At 41.5% G+C, this 23,457-nt stretch overlaps 1 protein-coding gene and 1 pseudogene across 1 annotated transcript in view; one reads left to right on the top strand and one right to left on the bottom strand.

The window, feature by feature from the left end:
* Positions 1 to 15,678: 15,678 nt before the first annotated feature.
* Positions 15,679 to 17,090, bottom strand: LOC113602022 (heterogeneous nuclear ribonucleoprotein A3-like; annotated as a pseudogene).
* A 1,323-nt stretch (positions 17,091 to 18,413) lies between these two features.
* SORD (sorbitol dehydrogenase) overlaps positions 18,414 to 23,457 on the top strand; it is a 38,927-nt gene continuing 33,883 nt past the window's right edge. Inside the window, exon 1 of the mRNA XM_015064817.3 lies at positions 18,414 to 18,602. Within this exon, the coding sequence (XP_014920303.1) occupies positions 18,540 to 18,602 (63 nt within the window). The 5' untranslated portion in view covers positions 18,414 to 18,539. The remainder of the gene's footprint in view (positions 18,603 to 23,457) is intronic.

Below are 23,457 nucleotides of genomic sequence, written 5' to 3'. Positions count from 1 at the left end.
AAAACATATGGGACTCTTAAATATACAGAACAAACAGAGGGTTGCTGGAGGGATTGTGGAAGGGGGGGTGGGCTAAATGGATAAGGGCATTAAGGAATCTACTCCTGAAATCATTGTTGCACTATATGCTAACAGAAAGAAAGAAAAAAAGAAAGAAAGAAAGAAACAAAGAAAGAAAGAAAGAAAGAAAGGGGCTAACTTCACACATTAAGGAACTAGAAACAGAAGAACAAACTAAGCCCAAATTTATCAGAAGGAAAGAGATAATAAATATCAGAGCAGAAATGAATGAAATAGAGAATGGAAAGAGTAGAAAAGATCACCAAAAATAAGAGCTAGTTTTTTGAAAAGATAAGCAAAATTGACAAACTTTTAGCTACATTTACCAAGAAAAGGAGAGTAGACTCAAATAAATAAAATTATAAATTAAAAAGGAGATATTACAGCTGATACCACAGAAATACAAAGGATGATAAGAGATTTCTATGAGCAATTGTACACCAACAAATTGGACAACCTAGAAGAAATGGATAAATTTTTAGAAACATACAACCTACCAAGTCTGAATCATGAAGAAATAGAAAATCTGAATAGCCCTGGGGCACCTGGGTGGCTCAGTCGGCTAAGCATCTGACTTCAGCTCAGATCATGATCTGACAGTTTGCATGTTCGAGCCCCACATTGGGCTCTGTGCCGACAGCTGGGAGCCTGGAGCCTGATTGGGATTCTGTGTCTCCCTCTCTCTCTCTGCCCCTCCCCTGCGCTCTCTCTCTCTCTCTCTCTCTCTCAAAAATAAATAAACATTTAAAAAATTTAAAAAAAAATCTGAATCGACCAATAACAAGTGAGAAGACTGAATCAGTAATGAAAACCTCCCAACAAAGGAAGGTTCGGGACTGGATGGTTTCACTAGTGAATTCTACCCAACATTTAAAGAATTGATACCAATTTGTCTCAAATGCTTCCAAACTTTGAAGAGGAAACACTCTCAAACCCATTTTATGAGTTACCCTGATTCTAACGCTAGGTGAGAACACCACATGACATCAGAGTACACGTATCTTTATGAGCACTGAGTAACATATGGAATTGTTAAGTCATTATATTGCACACCTGAAACTAATATAATGCTGTGTGTTAACTACACTGGAATTAAAATTTTTAAATATTTTAAAATAAGGTTTTAAAAACTCTTGGGGCGCCTGGGTGGCGCAGTCGGTTAAGCGTCCGACTTCAGCCAGGTCACGATCTCGCGGTCCGTGAGTTCGAGCCCCGCGTCAGGCTCTGGGCTGATGGCTCGGAGCCTGGAGCCTGTTTCAGATTCTGTGTCTCCCTCTCTCTCTGCCCCTCCCCCGTTCATGCTCTGTCTCTCTCTGTCCCAAAAATAAATAAACGTTGAAAAAAAAATTTATAAAAAAAAAAAATAAAAACTCCCAAAAAATAACATGACATGAAATGAAAACTACAAGCCAATATTCCTGATAAGTACAGACATAAAATTTCTCATCAAAATACTAGCAAAGCAAATTCAACAGCACTAAAAGGACCATACACCATGATCAAGCGGGATTTATCCCTGAATGCAAAGATGGTTCAACACATGCAAATCAACAAATATGACATACCACATCAATAGAACGAAAGACGATAATCATGATTGTCTCAATAGTTGCAGAAAAAGATTTTGACAGAATTCAACATCCTTTCATGATAAAAACACTCAACAAATTGGATATAGAAGGAACATATGTCATTCAGCCATGAGAAAGAAGAAAATTCTTCCATTTGCGAGAACAAGTTCCATGGACCTTAAGGACATTTTGCTGAGTGAAATAAGTCAGACAGAGAAAGACAAATACCATATGATGTTGCTTATATGTGGAGTCTAAAAACATTGAACTCACAGAAACAGAGTAGAATGGTGGTTGCCAGAGGCTGAGGGTTGGGAGTAATGGGAGGATAGTCCGAGGGTACAACTTTCAGTTAAAAATGAATATGTTCTAGGATCTAGTGTACAGCATGGTGATTATAGTTAACAATACTGTATTGTGTATTTGAAAGTTGCTATGAAAACACAGCTTTAATGTTCTCCCCATAACAGCAACAAAATAGTAATTATGTGAGCTGAAGGATGTAACCAACCCAATTGGAGTAAACATCTCCCAGTATATATGTATATCAAATCATCACATTGTACACCTTAAACTTATACAATGTTATGTCAATGATATCTCCATAAAGCTTGAAAAACACCACCACCACATTTTTTTTGAGAGAGATAGACAGAGAGAGAGAGAGAGAGAGAGAGAGAGAGAAAGAGAGAGAGAGTGAGTGGCAGACAGGGGCAGAGGGAGAGAGAAAATCTTAAGCAGCGTCCACACTCAGCGAGAGCCCGACACGGGGCTCAATCCCATGACCTTGGGGTCATGACCTGAGCTGAAATCAAGAATCAGACTCTCAGCAGACTGAGCGACCCAGGCACCCCACCACCATACATTTACAGTTCTGGAGGTCAAAAGTCTGAAATTTGTTTCAGTGGGCTGAAATCAAGATATCTGCAAGGCCACACACCCTCCCAAGTCATAGTGAAAAACCTGTTTCCTTGTCTTTTCCAGCATCTAGAGCCACATTCTTTGGTGGCACTTTCCTCCATCTGGAAAGCCAGCCATGTAGAGTCTTGCTTTCAGGCATCACATGGCCTTCTTCTGTAGTAAAATATTCCTTTGACTCCCTCTTATAAGGACAACATGTTCAACCAGTATAATTTCCTCATTTCAAGATCCTTAATTACATCTGCAAAGTCCCTTTTGCTACATAAGGTAACATTTGTAGGTTCCAGGGATTAACACCTGGATGTCTTTGGGGCCATTATTTAGCTTACCACTTTGGCGTAAGGAAAATGCTTAAGAAACATCAGCTATTATTATTCCTGTGCTAAGTACTTCATGTGTATTATCTCATTTGATCCTCACTACACCCCTATGAGGTAGAGACTATATCCCTATCTTACAGAAAAGAGGCTTGAAAGCTTTAGCAGTTGCCTAAAATCAGATGGCAAGTGGAATTCCAAGTCAAGACGCTAAACCCAGAGCCCATGTTCTTAGCCACTATCACAGCCTGGCTTTGGGGAGCACCCCTATTACTCTCTCCTTACAGTAATTGTGAAGCTCCATCCCACTTTTCTATTTCAGTCATTTGAGTGGATGCATGTTTTCTTGGGGAGGAGAGGTCCTCCCCCACAGACTGGGAGTCTGTCTTGCACTTTCCCTTGTGGCTTGGTGTTCTGTACAGACTGAAAATGAAATCAATGTTGTTGATTTAACTGTCACAGCTGGAGACCATTAAGAATTAAGTGCAAACAATACAGATCAAATTGATCAATGTGGACAAATTGATCAATTTTGCTCTGTGGACAGAACAAAATCCACATCCTTCTTTTGCCAACCCTTAGAGGCTGACATAGTGAGAAGGGTGACTTGAAACAGAGTTTAGTTTTAGCTTCTGAAGGTCAGTCAGTCTATTCGTCTGGGACATGCAGAGATGATAACTTTTCTTCAGGAAAACGTCTCATTTTGTTCCACAAAGAATAAATGGTGTTTTGTTAAAGCAGTGTGTTCTAGTCTTCCTGGCATGATGGGACTGTGGTTAAACTCAGCTTATTACGGGAAGGGTAGAATATGGGCATCATTCAACAGAAGATCAAATCAGCAAACAAACTATGAAGAAAGAGTAATTTATGAGGTCAAAATGATAAGCATTCCAGCAGGCTGATAGCGGAGAAAAGCACAGTATAAAGGAAAAGCGATAGAAGTATGTGATAGGAATACTGCATTTCTGAGAGATAATGAAACACGATGAAAGAGAACAAGAAAAGAAAGGCTTAGAATTAGGCAAGGAGAAGGGGAGGGGATTTGATTAAGATTGTCTCTAAAACATGAGATAAAGAACCAGCAGCGGCCATATAAAAATTGAGCCATCCCATAACAGACCTGTTTGTCTTAAGTTCTAGCTGGTGTTTGGGACATCTGACAAATTATCATCACAACATTGTCTTTGGTGAATCATGTAGCAGCCACCCTAGAAACCTGAATCACCAAAGCCTCCTTTTTCCCTCCTTATGGACATGTGACCAGACTAGGCTGGGATGGGAGAAAAAAATGGAAACTACAATAAGTAATGGAGTATCCTTACTTGCATCTGCCAGGCCCTAGGAGAAGTAAGGTGGCAAACGTCCTGGCCTTAGGGCTTTTGGATTTCCACACATACAGCTCTAAGAGGATTGAATGGATATGCTATTGGTTCATCTTCCTTTCCTGTGAACAAATCTGTGTGGAAGTCAAAATGTCACTAGAAAGCCTAGACGTTTGCAGTGACTGATGCCACCCTGCTTGGGTGGCCTGATGCTTCCACAGATGTTATCAGGAAGTCGCTGTTGTGAGGACTGGCTCCTCACATCCTCAGGTCAGAGAACTGTCTCTCCGGGACGGTTTGGGAGACTAAAAACCCCTTCTGCTAAGGAATTTTTTTCTTCCCACATTATGTAATTGATTAGGTTTAAGCCTAACCTAATCTAGTCCCATCCAGTCTACATTTTCCTGAGACACTTTAATTTGATCTGGATGTCCCTGAGATTCATCTATTTCATGTTTACAAATAATCCCTTTGGCTATATCATTTCTGCTGGTGTCCGATCTCATTCCTTTCATTTGGGTCTCACTGATTTTATTCTAAGTTTGAGGTTACTTTGGGGTGTCAGTCCAACACATCGCCCATATAAATACTGTCTCATTAATTCTATAAATTAATATTATGGAGTAACTAGTGCCATTTTCATTTTAAAGCTGAAAAAACTGACACTAAGACTTGCCCAAACTTGTCCAAATCACATAGCTTGATAAATTATAGAATTATGACTTCATCTAAGATCAGTCTGATTTCAAAATTTTTTTTTTAACGTTTATTTTTGAGACAGAGACAAAGCATGAATGGGGGAGGGTCAGAGAGAGGGAGACACAGAAACTGAAACAGGCTCCAGCCTCCAAGCTGTCAGCACAGAGCCCGACACGGGGCTCGAACTCACAGATGGCGAGATCATGACCTGAGCCGAAGTTGGCCGCTTAACCGACTGAGCCACCCAGGCGCCCCAAGATCAGTCTGATTTCAAAGTTCAGCCTCATCTTACATAATGCTGAAATTACTATGAAAAATCACGCTTCCAAACTGACATCTCAATTGGGAATTTACTATTATGTTCCCTGGTGATGGATGATGACATCTTATACTATGCACAACAGTGGTTCAAACCTGACTACATATCTAATCATGTTATTGAGCTTTTAAAAACCATACATGCTTTTAATGTATTACTGCAATTAGACATGATAATGTCTTGTTTAGGATTTTTGCATCTACATTGATGAGACAGATTACTGGCAATATTCCTTTTTTTTTTCTTTTGCAACATTCCTTTCTTGTAATATCCTTGTCTGGTTTGGGTATTAGGTTATGCTTGCATCATAAAACCAGTTAGAAGTCTTGTCTATTTTTTTTTTTAATATTTATTTATTTTTGAGAGAGAGCGAGACAGGGTGCAAGCAGGGGAGGGACAGAGAGAGAGGGTGACACCGAATCTGAAGCAGGCTCCAGGCTCTGAGCTGTCAGCACACAGCCCGCGGTGGGCCTGAACTCAAACCACGATATCATGACCTGAGCAGAAGTCGGACACTTAACCGACTGAGCCACCCAGGCACTCCAGTCTTAACTATCTTTTGGTTGTCTTATGTTTAGAAAATGTTACCTGTTTATTTGTACCATTTGCACTTTACTGAGATTTTCCTTTTAGCCTAGTATATGGTCAGTTTTTGTGAATTACTCATGGCTATTTAAAAAAAAAATGTATTCTCTTTTCAGAATGCCAACTTTTATCTACGTTATCAATTATGCAATTTAGACCTATAAGGCTCCTACTACTGTATTTCTATTTTTCCTTGCATATCCTGTGGTTTTATTTATTAATATTAATATTGATGCTATGTTGTTTGGTACATATTCATAAGTTTGTAAATTCATTGTAAATTGCATTCTTTATCATTATAAATGACTACTCTTTGTCACCTTTAACACTTGTTTGTCCCGGTATTAATTCTGCCTGATTTCAATTACAACCCCTGTTCTCTTCTTGTTTGTAATTGTAAAGATTTCTGAATTATTGTTTTGGGTCTCTTGTATACTGCACAGAGTTGGATTTTGCTTTATGATTCAATCTGAATTTCTTTTATGTTAATAAATTAGTTTGGCCTACTTATACTTATCAGATTGATGTATATTTGATCTTAGTTCTCACATTATTTTATGTGATGTCTTCTATTTCTTTACAGATTCTTTGAAAACTCTCTAAATGTGACATGCATTTGTTTTTATTTTTTTCTGAGAAATTAGAAGGCTTATATTTTTGTTTGAGTGTGTAACTCATACACCTGACTCTCACTACTTAGGCATTACTTATCAATCCCCTAATATGAACAAATATTGAAATTAGTATATTTTTCTTCTCCTTCTCCTGCCGTCAATAGCTCTTCTCTTTTTTGGCATAGGTTTTTCATTCATCACATGGTTGGCTTAAGTTTATTTTCTAGTAGTTACTTCAAGGAAGGCTCATGGAAACAATATTTGAGCGCTTGCATATTCAAATATGTCTCACTGTGCCTTCTTACATAAACCACAGTTTGACTGTGTATAAAATATATGGGTGACACTTTCCTTGAGGACTTCTTAGGTATTGTTTCTAGCAATGAATGTTGCTATGGAGAAGTCTAAGCTAAGCCTGAATTTTTCCACCCTTCTAAGTGACTTGATTATTTGCCTAGCTCCCCAAAGGATTCTTTATTTATCTTGGTAATCACGTAACCTTTTCTCAGATTCCACATTAATATTTCCTTGCACATTGTATGGACTTTCAGTTGGGAGATTCAATTATTCTTTAATTTTTGGAAACTTCTCTTGAATTATATATTGAAATTATTTTTTATCCTATTATTTTGGATATCTTCATCAGGAAATCTATTATGCAAATATTGGATCTCTTTTGCCTATCTTCCATATCTATCATTTTTTTCTCTAATCCTTTTAAACTTGTTTGTTTCCATTTCATTTTGCTCACTTTCCTCAATCTTGTCCTCTATGTCTCTTAACTGGTTTTAGCAGTGCCTACTCCTTTGAGATACTTCCAGTTTTGCTTTCATTTTTTTTTTTTTTTTTTTGGATGATTTTGTTTTATTCCACTTTCCTTCCTGAGGTCTTCCAGCTCATATTTCATTTCTTTCTTTCTTTTTTAATATTTTTATCGTTTATTCATTTTTTTGAGAGACAGAGACAGAGAGAGAAAGAGACACAGAATCTGAAGCAGGCTCCAGGCTCTGAGGTGTCAGCACAGAGCCCGACATGGGACTCGAACCCATGAACTGTGAGATCATGACCTGAGCCAAAGTCGGACACTTAACTGACTGAGCCACCCAGACGCCCCTCATTTCTTTGTAATATTTCACTATTGCTTCTCTTTTTCATCTCTGCTTTATGCTATTGTCTTACAAAGGCAAATACAACACAAATACAAATTCAAAATTATTGAATTTTCTTTCATACATATTAATTTTGTAAATTTTATTTATAGAAGAGTTGCAAGTCCACTACAAAGAACTTTTTTCTTTGAAAATTTTTATTACACAAAATAATGTTTTGAATATACACCATTTAGTTTTGTAAGTTTCTTCCAGTATGTTTACATACTATATAAACATTAGGCAAATAATACTGGGCCATTTCTCCATGCTCAAAATGTTTAAATTTTCATTCATCCCTAAAATTTTATGAACATCCCATGTATTACACTCTATTTCTAATCCTGAGCATGTGGCTATTTAGCATCCTATGTTATTTCATTGTTTTTAACTTGTTTTATTTTTATTTTTTAAAATTTATATCCAAATTAGTTAGCATATAGTGCAACAATGATTTCAGGAGTAGATTCCTTAGTGACCCATACCCATTTAGCCCATCCCCCCTCCCACCCCCCTTTCAGTAACTCTCATTTTTTTCTCCATATTTATGAGTTCCTTATGTTTTGTCCCCCTCCCTGTTTTTATATTATTTTTGCTTCCTTTCTCTTATGTTCATCTGTTTTGTCTCTTAGAGTCCTCATATGAGTGAAGTCATACGATTTTTGTCTTTCTCTGACTGATTTCACTTAGCATAATACCCGCCAGTTCCATCCACGTAGTTGCAACTGGCAAGATTTCATTCTTTTTGATTGCTGAGTAATACTCCATCATATATATATACCACATCTTCTTTATCCATTCATCCATCGATGGACATTTGGGCTCTTTCCATACTTTGGCTATTGCTGATAACGCTGCTATAAACATGGGGGTGTATGTGTCCCTTCGAAACAGCATACCTGTATCCCTTGGATAAATGCCTAGTAGTGCAACTGCTGGGTCATAGGGTAGTTCTATTTTTAGTTTTTTGAGGAACCTCCATACTGTTTTCCAGAGTGGCTGCACCAGCTTGCATTCCCATCCAATACAAAGAACTTTATTTCTGGGGCGCCTGGGTGGCTCAGTCGGTTAAGCGGCCGACTTCGGCTCAGGTCATGATCTCCCAGTCCATGAGTTCGGGCCCTGCGTCGGGCTCTGTGCTGACAGCTTGGAGCCTGGAGCCTGTTTCAGATTCTGTGTCTCCCTCTCTCTGACCCTCCCCCGTTCATGCTCTGTCTCTCTCTGTCTCAAAAATAAATAAACGTTAAAAAAATTTTTTTTTTAATTAAAAAAAAAACAAAGAACTTTATTTCCTAACCCAATTGTTAACATTTTGCCCCATCAAACTCATGAAATTAACAAACTCAGTGATACATGGTATTACTATCAGATAATCTTCAGACCCTGGTAAATTTTTACCAATTGACCTAATAATGTCCTTTATGCAAATGGATACAATTCAGAATCATGTGTTGGATTTAGTTGTCTTGTCTTTTTAGTTTCTTTCAGTCTGAAACATTTCTTCAGGCTTTCTTTGACTCCCATGACAATGACTCATTTAAAGATTACAGACAAATTATTGCAGGATATTCCTCAAATTGAGCTTGTCTAATATTTTCTCATGATTAGATTCAGCTTATGCATTTTTTTTGCATGAATATCTCAACTGTTTTCTTCTCATCACATCCTTTCAAGTGGTACATGATTTCAGTATGTCTCATTGATAATGATAGTAATTCTGATCACTTGATTAAGGTGGTATAACCATGCTTCTCCACTGTAAAGTTACTCTTTTCCCCTATGTAATAGATATTTTGTAGGGAGGTACTTTGGGTTATGTAACTACACATATTTTGTCAAACTTTCAATTTATTAATTGATTTTTGTCAGTATGGACTCACTGTTCTTATTTTACTCAATGGGTTATGATATGTTATTATTATAATTTATTTTTATGCTCAAATTTCCTGTGATTTGTTCAGTAGTAGTTAATTCAAGCTGGCTTCTGTGTCCTTTGATATGTCCCATCATTCATGGAATATTTCCTTACTTTCTGGCACAACAAGATGTTCCAGGTTCATCTTGTACTTTTCTTGTTCCAGCCCTAGATTAAGTCATTTCTTCAAGAAGCCCTGGTTCCTATAGTGGAGTATGGTAACCAAGATTTGGGTGCTAGATATACTCTTTGCTATCAGGTGTCACTGTTCCCAACACAAGCTCTTTCTGTAGACAGAGCTATGGAGAATTATGTGTGTGTGTTTACACACATATATTTATACTTCTATTTATTTCTGTCTATTGCAAATCATGAGCTCACACTGATCCCTCCAATTTTATCTAACATCACACAGGGTTCATTCTGTTTTTTTCCTTCCATATGTATACCTCTCTTCTCCAATAGTGAGAAACCTTGCTCCCATCATCCTTAATGTAGTACTTATTTTTTCAATCCCTCACTGTGTACCAATCTCTTATCTCTGTGGCTCCCTCCTCACCTGAGCAAATGCTGTCCCCAACATATTCAGGCTCCTATACCCAACACTAGCCTTTAGCTATAGTCATCCTCTTTATCATCCCCAGTCTCCCTCACCTCACACTGAGCTGTGCTAAACACATGTGTTCTCTTCCTCACCCTTTTAGGGCTTTGACACCCCATGTTAATACCACTTCCCTGTGAAGATGCCCTTCTCATCCCATTCAGGTTCTGTACCTGTGTTGCCCTTCCCCCACCCCTACTTTGCCCCCTCCCCCCACCTTACCTCCAATGTGGAGTGTCTCCACATTGGATGCCCTCTTCAGTTTTATGGCAAACTGTTCTATCAAAACTTTCATTTGTTCCTCAGCAATATTTTTTTTCTGGTGAATATTCTTTATTTCTTTTCACTTCCCTTTATTCCTTTATCATGTTTATACAGTTCCTATTGTGGAACTTTATTGATAACTAATGAATGAAGTGAATCACTTTGGACCAGCTATTTATAGACATGACATGAAGAGAAGAGGACAAGGCTAATGGGAAATTCCTCTATAACCCAGGTTGTCTGTAAGAGCTTTTTCTTTTCCTTTTCCTTTTTTTTTGAGAGAGAGAGTGTGTGAGTGGGAGAGAGGGACAGAGGTTGAGAGAGAGAGAATCCCAAGAAAATCCCTACACAGGGCTCGATCCCACGACCCTGGGATCATGACCTGAGCCAAAATCAAGAGTTGGATACACAATGGACTGAACCACCCAGGTACCCCTATAAGAACTCTTTTAGCTCCTACTTCTCCCGGCCACAGACAGACAGCTTTCAGGTTGTTTATAACAGCGTCTGCCAGCTCCTCCCCATTGTCTCCTGCAAGTAAGACTTGTCAATAGGATTCCCTATTCAACTCTATCTTCTCTGATTCTCAGAATCAAACTAATTCTGGGAGGTTCTATGCTCCCAGCTACACTCCCTGTCCTTGTTACAAAAATGGACTTTGTACCTCAGAAGGAACTCCTCACCTTCAAGCAGTGTGATTTTCCAGCTTTCCCCCTAAGATCTTTATTCTTGACACATTTCTTCTTGTACTCCTGCATTTCAGCAACATGAAATACTGGAAGACCTATGTACACCCCTGGGTTGGGTCCCCTTGCTCACCATGGCCCTGCCACACTGCTGACTTTCAACAATGACCTCTTCCCCCTCTAGGACTCTATGTGTGTGTTGCCTGGAACACACCCTCTCTCTCCTTTGCCTCACTCCTGTGACTACCTAAGTCTTTCAATTACAGCTAATACATCACTTCCTTGGGGGCAATCTTCCCTTGCTTTCAAGCTGGACTGGGTTTTTCTGTTATACATTTTCATGGTATCCTTTCCTTTTTCTTCATAGCCCTTACCTTAAGTATGATAGAATCAATACTTCTGTGGTCATTTATTTAATGGATTCCCCTCCCTGAATGGGGATTGTTTCTGTCTTGTTTATTGTATCCCCAATATTTTATACCTGACATGTTATACATTACTTACTATGTGTTTACTAAATGAATATATGAATGATCCCAAACCAGTGTGGCTCCTGCTCCTATCTTCATACCAAAACACTTTGCCATGAACACCCATGATCTCCTTATGGCTAACTCCACTAACTCCATACTTTTTGATTTCCATCTTGACCTCTCATTGGTATTTAACAGCTGGCTGCTTCCTTCTTAAAACACTGCCTTTCCCTAATATGATTCTCCTTATTCTCAGGATTCTTTGCTGGTTCCTTTTTCCTTTTCCTGCTCCCTCATTGTTGGATGCTGAATGTTTGGACCTGAAGTGTATCTTTTTTCATTCTATACTCTCCCTACATTACCTCCTTCTCTTTTATTCCTTTAAATACAGTCTATTACCAATGGTTTCCAAGTTTAGTATAGACTTTTCAAACTGAGACTTTCCCAGACCTGGTTTATTTCTCCTAGATGTCTCACAGATATCTCAAACTTAGCCTACCCAAAATTTTCTGCCTGATCTTTCCCCCAAATCTGTTCCTCCTCCCTCAGTACTGCCCATATCAGATAATAGCCTTCATCCATCCAGTAATCATGTCAGAAATCTGAGAGTAAATCTTCTAGCTACCTTCTCCTCAACTCCTATAAACCAATCCTTACCAAGTCCCTTGCCTAGCTCCAAAATAAATCTTGGACCTACCTGCTTCACTCCATCTCCACTTCCAAGATTTATCTCAGTCACCATCCTCAGCTGGCATGTAGCAGTAACCTTTAGCGGGTCCCCTTGCTTCCACTCTTCTGTGCCAGAAACATTGCCACCACTATCACCAAGCACCTCTCTCCCCTGGATAGTTTTAGACTAAAATTCCTGCTCTCCTTCTTTTCCTAATCTTCCCTGAAATTTGTTAATGGCAGGTATGTTACCAGTTCCTCAGGGAAGCTCATTAATCTTATTCATTGCATATGGATTTTACTAGTTTAACTCTCATTGGTAACCTTATTTCCAAGGTCTGCAAGATATTTCATGTTTTCCTTCCTTCCTTCCTTCCTTCCTTCCTTCCTTCCTTCCTTCCTTCCTTCCTTTCCTTCTTTCTTGTCTCTTTCTTTTGTTTTGTTTTGTTTTTGTTATTCTTTCTTTTGTTGTAAATAACCAGGTTTGAGTAACTGAATAGCTGACCAAATGGAGAAATCGGGAAATCAGAATTTTACAACTGTTCTGACCTTCCGAAAACTAAAGTCCAATGGCACACAGATTTTTCTTGTTAGTATATTGCATTATCTACACCTGAAGTAACCCAGTATCTTTGATAGAATAGATGCTGCCTGGACTAAAGTCTCCCTTTTTCTAAATATGCAGTCCTGGAGGATATGCATCCTATGATTTCGTTTTAGAATTCTAAATAGGTTTTCATGGCAGAAATTTATCAACAACTTGTTGTAGTTGTATTCAGGGGAGAGAGTCCCTCAAAGTGTTTGGGAAAGTTAGGCAGAGACCCAGAGAAGCTGTGCCAAGCAGGCCACCAGCAAAGGCAAAGCCAGCACTTTATCCCTATTCACTAAAATGCCTAGAAAAGTCTATTGCTTACCATCATGAATGCTAGTCTCTGTTAGGAAATTATGTAGAAATGTCACACCAAATTGTTTAAATGCCATAATAACAACTTGCTTTTTTACTTTAAAAATGCCAGTTTCTTAAGAATCTTTATCAACTCACTGTTTTATGTTTTCTATAGAGAGCCTTAGTCCTAGAATATATTTCTAAATTTGTCTCCTGCCTTTCCAAATCTCTTTACCTCCAGGCAATAACCTTCAAGACAGTTGCAAAGTGTTATTGCTCATAAGAAAACAAATACCTCTCCAAAGTGTGGTCATTGTGTCATATTTTACTGTCAGACCTCTGCCTTGGTTCTGGTATTCTGTTTACTTAATTTAAAAGTCAGTAAGAGTCTACTTCAAGTGGCTCTCAGCTATTAAACCATTAGGGCTTTCTCCATTGTCAGCTTCACCCACTGGAGAGCCATGTTTGGGAGACTGAAGGAACTCCACAAGCCAAGAAGAGAAAGCTTAGTTTAAAGTTCAGCTTCACGAGTGAAGTCAGGTAACCCCGAGTTAGTCTGTCTCTCCAAGCAAAGCCTGCTTAGAAGCTGTGTGCAGGAAGTGCTGGAGGGACTGGTCAAGTATAGCCTAGCCTTATGGGATAGGTCTCAAAGCAATGAACGTGACTCTACCAGTCCCTTGCAAAAATCCATCCCATTGTTTTGCCACACCTTACCCACCCCCCCCAACCCTGACACATACTTCCATTTTTATCATTATTGGGGTTCCAGAGATTGGTCTACATTTATCATCAAATCTTTTTTTTTTTTGAGCTCCTACACTGTCCAAAACATTTTACCAGATTCTGTTTTTTAAAATGAGGTCTTGGCAAGTATTCTGGAGGAAAAAACAATTGCTGAGGATGTACAGAAAAAGAACCCTCAGGCACAGTTGGTGGGAATACAAGTTAGTGTAACCATTGTGGTAAACAGTATGGAAGTTCCTCAAAAATTTTAAAAATAGAATTATCATATGATCCAATAATCCCACTACTGGGTACTTATCCAAAGAAAACAAAAACATTAATTTGAGAAGATATAGGCACCCCTATGTTTATTGCAGCATTATTTACAAAAGCTAAATTAAATTATGGAAGCAACCCAAATGTCCATCAACAGATGAATGGATAAAGAAGTGGCATATATATATATACACACATATATATATATGTGTGTATATATATATATATATACACACACACACACACACACACATATATATATATATATATATATATATATATATATATATATGAAATATATACACACAATGGATATTACTCGGTCATAAAAAAGAAAGAGATCTTGCCATTTGGAACAACATGGATGGGCCTAGAGGGTATAATGCTAAGTGAAAGAAGTCAGTCAAAGACAAATACCATATGATTTCACTCTTATGGTGGACTTTAAGAAAAAAGATTAAAAAAAACCCCACTCTTAAATATAGAGAACAAATCAGTAGTTGCCAGAGGGGAGGTGGGGGAGGGGATAGGTGAAATAGGTGAAGGGGATTAAGAGTACATTTATTGTGATGAGCACTGAGAAATGTATAGAATCGTTGAATTATTATACTATACGCTTGAAACTAATATAACACTGTATGTTATGCTAATTATACTTCAATTAAAAAAAAAAACCATGAGATGCACTACACACCTATTAGAACATCTAAAATTTTTTAGAAACTGACTACACCAACTGTTGGTGAGGATTTGGAAAAACTGGGACTCCCAGCTCCAGTTGCACAGTTGCTGGGAATTAAAGTGGTTCAATCACTTTGGAAAACAGTTTAGACGTTCCTCAAATGGCTAATCATAGAGTAACAATGACCTGATAACCTAGAAGAAATGAAAGCATATGTCCGTATCAAAACTTGTACATGAATGTTCATAGGAACCATATTTGTAATCATAAAAAACTAGAAACAACCCAAATGTCCATCAGTATGTAAATGGATAAACACATTGTGGCACATCACCAATAAAAAGGAATGAACTATTGATATATGCAACTTGGATATATCCAACAACTTGGATGAATCTCAAAACAATTGTGATAAGTCTAAAAAGCTTGGGGTGCCTGGATAGCTCAGTCAGTTGAGTGACTTCAACTCGGGTCATGATCTCATGGTTTGTGAGATGGAGTCCTGTGTTGGGCTTGCTGCTGTCAGCGCAGAGCTCACTTGGGATCCTCTGTGGCCCTGCTGTCTCTACCCCTCCCCCACCTCTCAAAAATAAAGAAACATTAAAAAAAAAAAGGCTAAAAAATACCCACTTTTTATACTATTTATATAAAATTCTAGAAAATGCAAACTAATCTGTAGTGAAGAAAGAAGAACAATGGTTGCTTAGGATGGGGAGAGGACTTTTGAGGGGGATACATTATGCTCATTATCTTGAATATGGTGATGGCTTCATGATGTATACATATATCAAAACTTACTGTAGTATGTACCTTAAATATTGGCTATTTACAGTATGTCAATTATACTTCAATAAAGCTATTTAAAAATTTTTAAAAAAGTAAGACACTTAATAGATTTTTGTTTTTGAAAAGTTAAAAATTCCTTCAGTTTTTATTCCTGGTACAGGACAATATACCTGATGTAATGAAAAGAAAAAGAAAAAGCTACAACAGATAAAAGACCTCAGGAATGCACATCTAATTGACACTACATTGCCTTCATCAATAGCTGCACTTTTTGCCAACTGTGGCTATGACAGTCCTGAACAAGAAGGGGTTCCTGTTTAAGCTGCAGGAACTTTTCTGATTATGGAGCATCGTTCCTTCTGTGGCAGATTTTTGCAGTTCCTCTAATGCACTGGGGACGACTGTCTCAAAGTAACCTGTCAGCTTTCCTGACAACACCTTGCTCGCTCTCCTGCTAAGAACTGTAGCCCTTTTCTTCTGAAAATTTTTAGAACCTTCTGCTACCATATCTACCACTTCCACCACCAGATCCATAGCCACCACCATAGGGACTGCCTGAGCTTCTTCCACCAAAACTGCCCCCTTTCATGAGTCCTCAGCTTGGTTGCTGTAGTCCACTATAATTTCCAAAATCATTATACTTCCCACGGCCACCATAGTTACCACCTCCAAAATTTCCTCCTTCATTGTAACCATCATATCCTCCACCACCACCACCGTACCCACCGCCTTGGTTTCCATATCCTGGTCCACCACCACCATAGCCTCCTCTGCTACTATAACCAGGACCACCACCACAGTTGCCACCATCACCTCCAAATCCATTGTATCCACCATCACCTCCTCCATATCTACCTCTGCTGCCACCACCTCCACCGTAGCCTCCTCTTCCACCAAAGTTTCCTCCACGACCCATAAAGTTGCCAGACCCACCTCCACGACCTCTTTGTGATCCAGCAGACTGCATTTCTTGTTTGTAAAGGGCCTTTTCCACTTCACAATTACGCCCATTAATAGTGATGGTATTTCTGAACAATTTTATCAACTGTATCATGATCATCAAAAGTTACAAAAGCAAATCCTCTCTTTTTTCCACTCTGCCTGTCCTCCATAACTTCTATGGTTTCCATCTTGCCATACTTTTCAAGCAGTCTCTCAAATTGTATTCTTCTGTATCTTCTTTAATACCACCAATGAAATTTTTCTTCATAGTTAGATGGGCACCAGGCTTTGCATAATCCTCTCCAGAAACAGCTCTCTTTGGTTCCACTACACGTCCATCACCCTTGTGTGGTCGAGCACACATGGCTGCATCCACCTCTTCCACGCAAGAGTAAGTCACGAAACCAAAACCCCTGGAACGTTTTGTTTGGGGGTCTCTCATCACCACACAATCTGTAAGTGTGTCCCATTTTTCAAAACGTTCTCATAAACTATCATTTGTAGTTTCAAAGCTCAAACCACCAATAAACAGTTTTCTCAACTGCTCTGGTTCCTTAGGATCATGCCCCCCGCCCCGCGTGGCAGAGACAGAGTCCGGCTGGGGGCAACCAGGTGGTGGTTTTACCTCCATTTTGAGACCGGACTCGCCTCTTCCAACTGGAGCTCAATGTGGGCTAGACTTTTTTTTTTTTTTTTTTTTTTTTTTTAAGAAATGAAGCCTTGCCCTCAGTGACCTTCCAGAGCATTTGGGGAAGGGATGATTACAGGTTGAGGAAGGAAAGTACAGGTTGTGACCCATCTGTGGAGTGTGCAGTGAGTGCCACAGGGTTATCTCCAAGGGCTGTGTGCTGGGGAAAGTCTCCCAGGGGGGATAAAATGATCCAGCAGAATGTCTGGGTGTGGGGAGAGGCTGTAGGGAATGAAATCCTGAACACTACTCTCAAAGGAGGGAAGGGCCTTTACAGACTTAAGCCAGGCCTGAGGGCAGCTCTCCCCTTGGAGTAAACTTTCATTGTTTCTGAGGAAAAAGAAGCCTGAAGGAAGAATGCGCGCAGAAGTCCGGTTTCTATTACAAGAAGCAGAGCCAGTTAAGAGAAAAAGGGTTTGCAGATTCCATTTCATAGCTTCTTCACTCTGATGCATGGAGCCCATGAGATGGTATGTCAATTCATTCATTCATTCATTCATTCATTCATTTTTTTTTTAATGTTTATTTATTTTTGAGACAATGCGAGAGACAGAGTGCAAACAGCGGAGGGGCAGACAGAGGAAGACATAGAATCTGAAGAGGGCTCCAGGCTCTGAGCTGTCAGCCCAGAGCCCGAGGCAGGGCTCAAACTCATGAACTGTAAGATCATGACCTGAGCCGAAGTGGGACGCTTAACCGACTGAGCCATTGGTTCATTCTTACTTGTACCGACTGACGCATTCGTTCATTCTTATTTGTACCGGGCACTTTGCTGGGTGCTGGGGATACAGGGCCCACATGAAGGTTGCATCAGTGTAGTTCCTGTTTCTCAAAGTGTAGACCGTGCCCTATCTGCAGCTTCAAGATTTCCAATGCTAATACAAATACAGACCCCTAGGCCTCACCTCTAGGTAAGACGAAGACACACCTTATCAGAATCTCAGTGCTAGCCTTCAGAATCTGCTCCACATTGCAGAACCCCCTTCTTCTGCAGCTCAAGTCTGAGGACATTGGTCTGGTGGCTGACGCCTTTGCAGGTTACTTTCAGGACAGCAATGTTCCCTTGGATATGACGCCGACATAAACAGCAGCGCCTGCAGACGACTGTGGAGGACCGGCTTCGCCTCTCCCCTACCCCCTCCTCTGGCCCCTCCTTAGGCCCCCCTCCCCCAGCGCCCCGGGGTAGCGCCTGAGGGAAGCAGGAAGGCCCCGCCCCCCCCACGCTAGCCCCGCCCAGGTTGTCAGAGACGAGGAAGCCCCGCCCCGGCCGGGCGTGCGCCTTTTCTGACAACCAGGGCCTCCCAACCCTTACCCCCAACCCTCGCGGGGCTGTCACCAGAATCACCACGCGTCCTGCAGACTGCAGCCTCGACCCGGGAGGGAGACAGCGACATGGCGGCGGCCAAGCCCGAGAACCTCTCTCTGGTGGTGCACGGACCCGGAGACCTGCGCCTGGTAAAACGGGAAGGGGAGTGGGAAGCCTAGCCGGACCCTGCCTGCTGGCCTCCGAACTCGGCCAAGCCGCCGTCCCAGCTCGCCAATTACAGCGCTGCGCTGGGCCTGCACCTCTGTGCCCTGGCCGCCCAGATCAGAGCTGGTTACCATGTTGGGGGGAGGGGATGGCTGGTTTGTAAGGTGCTAAGAGGAAGGTTCTTGTCCAGTGCCTCCCGGAACCCAGCCCCGTGGCCGGCACGTGGCCAGAGCCTAGAAAAGTTGCAAACTGATTGAAGCCTTCTCCCTCCTTTGCCAGCTGCAGATTCGCAGTTTAGTCTCTAATCATTGCACTTTTAAAAAGAGGTACCAGGAGGCTGCCTGATGTAGGATATGCTCTGAATTTCTCTGAGCAGACAGTGCAGGGCAGAAAGGAGGGCCACATTTAAAAGATGTGGAACTCATATTTAATCTCTCTTGTCTGGGGCTGATTACACATCCTTTGCAGGATTATTACGATCACAAGACTACCCAGCACTAACTAGGGACTCAGAAAGTGCCAGTTTCTGTCCCTTTTCCTTCCAGCACAGGTCTCCGTCACCAGGACTCATGGTGTTGCCTGTGCCTGTGCCAGACTTCTGTATCTGAATAGTGTCCATGTCTCTAAAGGTTCTTTCCTCCTTGCCTCCCTTAGTCCCCATTTTGTTCATTTTCCAGCCATTTTCCTCTTTGATCCGGCTCCCATGTTTCTTTAAGAGCGTTAAGTGTATGTCCACCATACTTCTACTTCTGCTCCCTGGCTCATGGGGCCAAAGTTAAGGGAGCTGCAGGATCAGCCCTGTGGTCATGCCAGGGGTCCCTTGACAAAGTCCATCTCAGATGGGCCTGGGATGGCGGTGGGTGTGTGGGACGGGTGCCAGCCATCTCTACTGCTCCCTGGCACCTCCTTCCTCAAGAGACTATGCACCACAATCTAGATGAGAGAGACTCAGGAGATTATCCAGATTAACAGTTCTTGACTACTTATGAATCTGTGGTCTCTCTCCTCACAGAATGCAAATAGATTGAGTTTAGCAGCAAGTTCAGAGATTTTATGGACTTCCTTTAAGTCCCTCCATCGACCTTTAGAGGTTTGTGGACCCCAGACCAAGGACTCCTGCCCTGAGTCAATTCTCCTATTTTCTCAGTTGAAGAAAAGTGCCATTCCTGCGGTGCCTGGGTGGCTCAGTTGGTTAAGCGTCCAACTTTGGCTCAGGTCATGATCTCTTGTCCATGAGTAAGAGCCCTTTGTCGGGCTCTTCTGACAGCTCAGAGCCGGGAGCTGCTTTGGATTCTGTGTCTCCCCCTCTCTCTGCCCCTTCCCACTTGCGCTCTCTGAAAAACAAATAAACATTAAAAAAAAAAAAAAGACTGTCCCCAGGATGACAGACTTGCCCAGATGAGAGCTCAGAGGTTGACTCCCATTCCAGTGCTCTCTGCACTCACTGTGGAGTCTCACCCAAGGTCTTGAATTAAAATGACACTATTAGTGTTTATTGCTATAACACGAGATGAAATTAATAGTAAGACAATGTGAGGGCTTTCCTGGAGGCTGCACGGAGTAAAGACCTCACAGGGAGGGGTCCTTAACCTAGGACCTAGGGGAGGTCCCAGAGGAGATGGATGCTACTTGACCTGGTTCTTGAAGGATGAGTAGGAGTCATTCAGGCAAATAAATGCAAGAGCAAGTGCCAAGATATGTGGAGTACAAGATTACAGGTTCTGTTTACCGGCCCTGCAAATAGTGTGATGTACTGACTGGAGGGTGGTAAAGCTGGAGAGGTGGACAGGACCTGATTCTCCATCTGCTCAGGGCCTGCTTTAAGTCCTGGACCTAATAAGTAGCGGAACTAGAATTGCAACCCCAGGCTCTGCTTTGCCTTAACTCTTAAACTCAGCCTGTCCCACTGCTCAGGCTCAGATGACTTCTTTCTGTCACGGCTGTCTAGAACAAAGCCTTGAAGATTGGAGGGAGCGGGAAGCCAACCTTAAAATTGATTTTATAAAAAAAAATAATTTTTTTAAAAACTTAGGAGTGACTGATGGCTCAGTCGGTTGAACATCCTACTTTTTTTCTTTAAAATTTTAAAACAATTTTTATTTATTTTTGAGAGAGAGAGACAGAGACCAAGCGGGGGAGGGGCAGAGAGAAAGGGGATCCCAAGCGGGCTCTACATCTACAGCAGAGAGCCCAATGTGGGGCTTGAACATACGAACCACGAGATCATGACCTGAGCCACCCAGGCGCCCCTCTTTAATTTTTTTTAATGTTTATTTATTTTTGAGGAAGAGATGGCGTGGGTGGGGGAGGGACACAGAGAAAGGGAGACACAAAATCTGAAGCAGGCTCCAGGCTCTGAGCTGTCAGCACAGAGTTTAATATGGGGTTCAAACTCACGTGACCATGAGATCATGACCTGAGCTGAAGTCGGACACTTAACCAAGGACACTTAACTGAGCCATTCAGGTGCCCCAGCATCTGACTTTTGATTTCAGCACAGGTCAGGATCCCAGGGTCCTGGGATGGAGCCCCATGTCTGACTATGTGCTGAGTGTGGAGCCTGCTTGAGATTCTTTCTCTCCCTCTACCCCTCTCCCCTGTTCATGTGCACTCTTTCTCTGTAAAATTAAAAAAAAAATCATTTTTAATTAAAATTTTTTTTAATCAACTTTGCCTTAGAATCTACTCTTGATTAGGGATGAGTTGGGGTGGTTATATCCTAAAGGCTCTAGAAAATGCATGATGGGCTAAAGAATGTAGCTTGTGGTTACACTAAAATGGTTCAGGGTGGATTCACGAGGGCCTCAGGTTTGTTTGAGAGTAGGATGTGGTGGGATCATTTACTAGACAAAAGAGTAGAGTAAAATATTGAGGTCAGGTTTGAGTATAAGATGTCTCTAGGACACAACATCAAGGTGTCTTTGAGAAATTACCTTGGTTTTAGGGATCAGGGGTGCAGGGTTGATTTTTTTGGGGCTGGAAATGTAAGTTCAGGAGTCATTTGCTTCTCTACTGGGCAGTACTTCACCTCCTCCCCACAAGGCATTTGGGAATGGGGAGAGGGTTTGTCACAGTAACTGAGGGGCAGACTTCATAGAGTTAACAGCACTGTCCTGTTGGAGGAGTCAACATGGTAGAGAAGTAGGGGGACCCGAAGTTCCCTCATTCTCAAATATAGCACTGTCCTGCTCAACAAAATATTATTGCCTTGCCCAAAGTAGCACCCTAGTGGGAAATTGTAGCTGGATGAACTTGCCTAGGCTGAGTAGGACATGTAGAGTGAGAAAGCAGCAAATGGAGGACACTACCCTGGAGAGAGCCTCACACTCAGGGGAAAAGGCAGAAAGCTGTCAGCTGAGAAGAGTGACCAGGGATGCCTATGCTGCCTCAGATACCTGCAATGCAACACAGACCTTCATGGCCCCTCACCATTCCCTCCAGAGAAGGATCCCCTTCCCCTACTTCCATAGACTATCTTTACTCTTCCACCCCCTTCTGTAAGGTGAATAGGTAAGTAGATTGGGACTGGGGATTGGTACTGTTAGTAAACCAGAAAGCAACAAGGAGGAACAGTCCTGGGGCACCTTGGGAGGGAACACCAGTTTTTCTTTCTGAAATCCAAGAGTTCCTGGGCAGAGCAAGCTGTGGCCATTTTGTCCGACCAGGCTCAGGGTCCACTGATAGAAAGGGCTGTGCCTCAGGAACTCATGTGAAGGGAGCTGTCTGGGGGGAGGCCAATTTCTAAAATCTGTAGCAGGATTTGGAAGGGTTCTGAAGCAGGAAGCAAGGGCTCGACCCTTCCCAGTGCTGCCATCCCACTTCAGGACAGCCCAGAGACCAGCCAGCAGCCATGGCTGGGCTTCTGTGGGGGAAATTTAACCTGGGCCACTTGAAACTCCTGCCATCTTCCACCTGCTGGGAAGGAAACAGAACACTTAGCCATTTTCCTGCTTATGGAGAAGGCTGGATTCCCTTTTCTTTCTTGATGCTGTGGCCCCAGGGAAGGAAAAATTAAATTCCTTGCCTGTTATGTAGCTAGTGATGACCTCAACCACAGCAAGGGAAAGGCCAAGGCAGCTTCAGTGCTCCCTGACCTGGGGATTCAGGCCTCCATGGTGCCTGGGCTCCAGGCATTTTGTAAGTTGCGTGGTAAATCAGAGAGAGAGAGAGAGAGTATGTGTACCTAAACACACACACAGACACAGGCACACACACATATACACTGACTGGTGGTTTTCATTTATAATGAGAAAAACAAAAATGTGAGGTAACAAAAAAAGACTGACTTTTCCCTCCCTATTTTAAATAGAGAAGGGAGCAAGGGGAGAGGCAGCCAAGCTGATGCATAAAGAGGCAAACAGCCTGTCAGCAAAAAGTGTCAGCTCACTGAGGTCCTCTTAAAAAGGAAACAGTAATAAGGTCACGAGCCAGGTTGAGGCCCAGAGTGGGATTTAGTGCCAGCTCTGCTGTTTATAGTTGTGTGACTCGCCAAATTACTTTCTGCTTCAGTTTCCCATCTGTATAATGGGGATGACAGTAGTTCTCATCTCTGGGGTGTGTGGGGACTAGATGATGTCAGGGAGCAAGAATTCTTGTCTCCTCAAAGGTCCTAGCTGGACTAAGAATCAAATTGACACAAGACAGATTAACAGGAGAAAATAAAATGTAATAGCATGTGTCCAGAGAATCCATACAGACAATGGAAACTCCAAAGACAGTCAGGCAAAATGAGGTATATGTGTCATTCTGAACCAAGGAGAAAGGGGATAGGGGCTTGGGACTTGAAAGGCAATGAACGTAATTCACAGAAAAATGAAAAAGTAAATGTTTGGTAAATAA

This window comes from Acinonyx jubatus, chromosome B3 (genome assembly GCF_027475565.1).
Source record: "Acinonyx jubatus isolate Ajub_Pintada_27869175 chromosome B3, VMU_Ajub_asm_v1.0, whole genome shotgun sequence".
Taxonomy (NCBI): Eukaryota; Metazoa; Chordata; class Mammalia; order Carnivora; family Felidae; genus Acinonyx; species Acinonyx jubatus.
The sequence above is the reverse complement of the archived record's forward strand: the minus strand, read 5'-3'. Positions and strand labels throughout refer to the sequence as shown.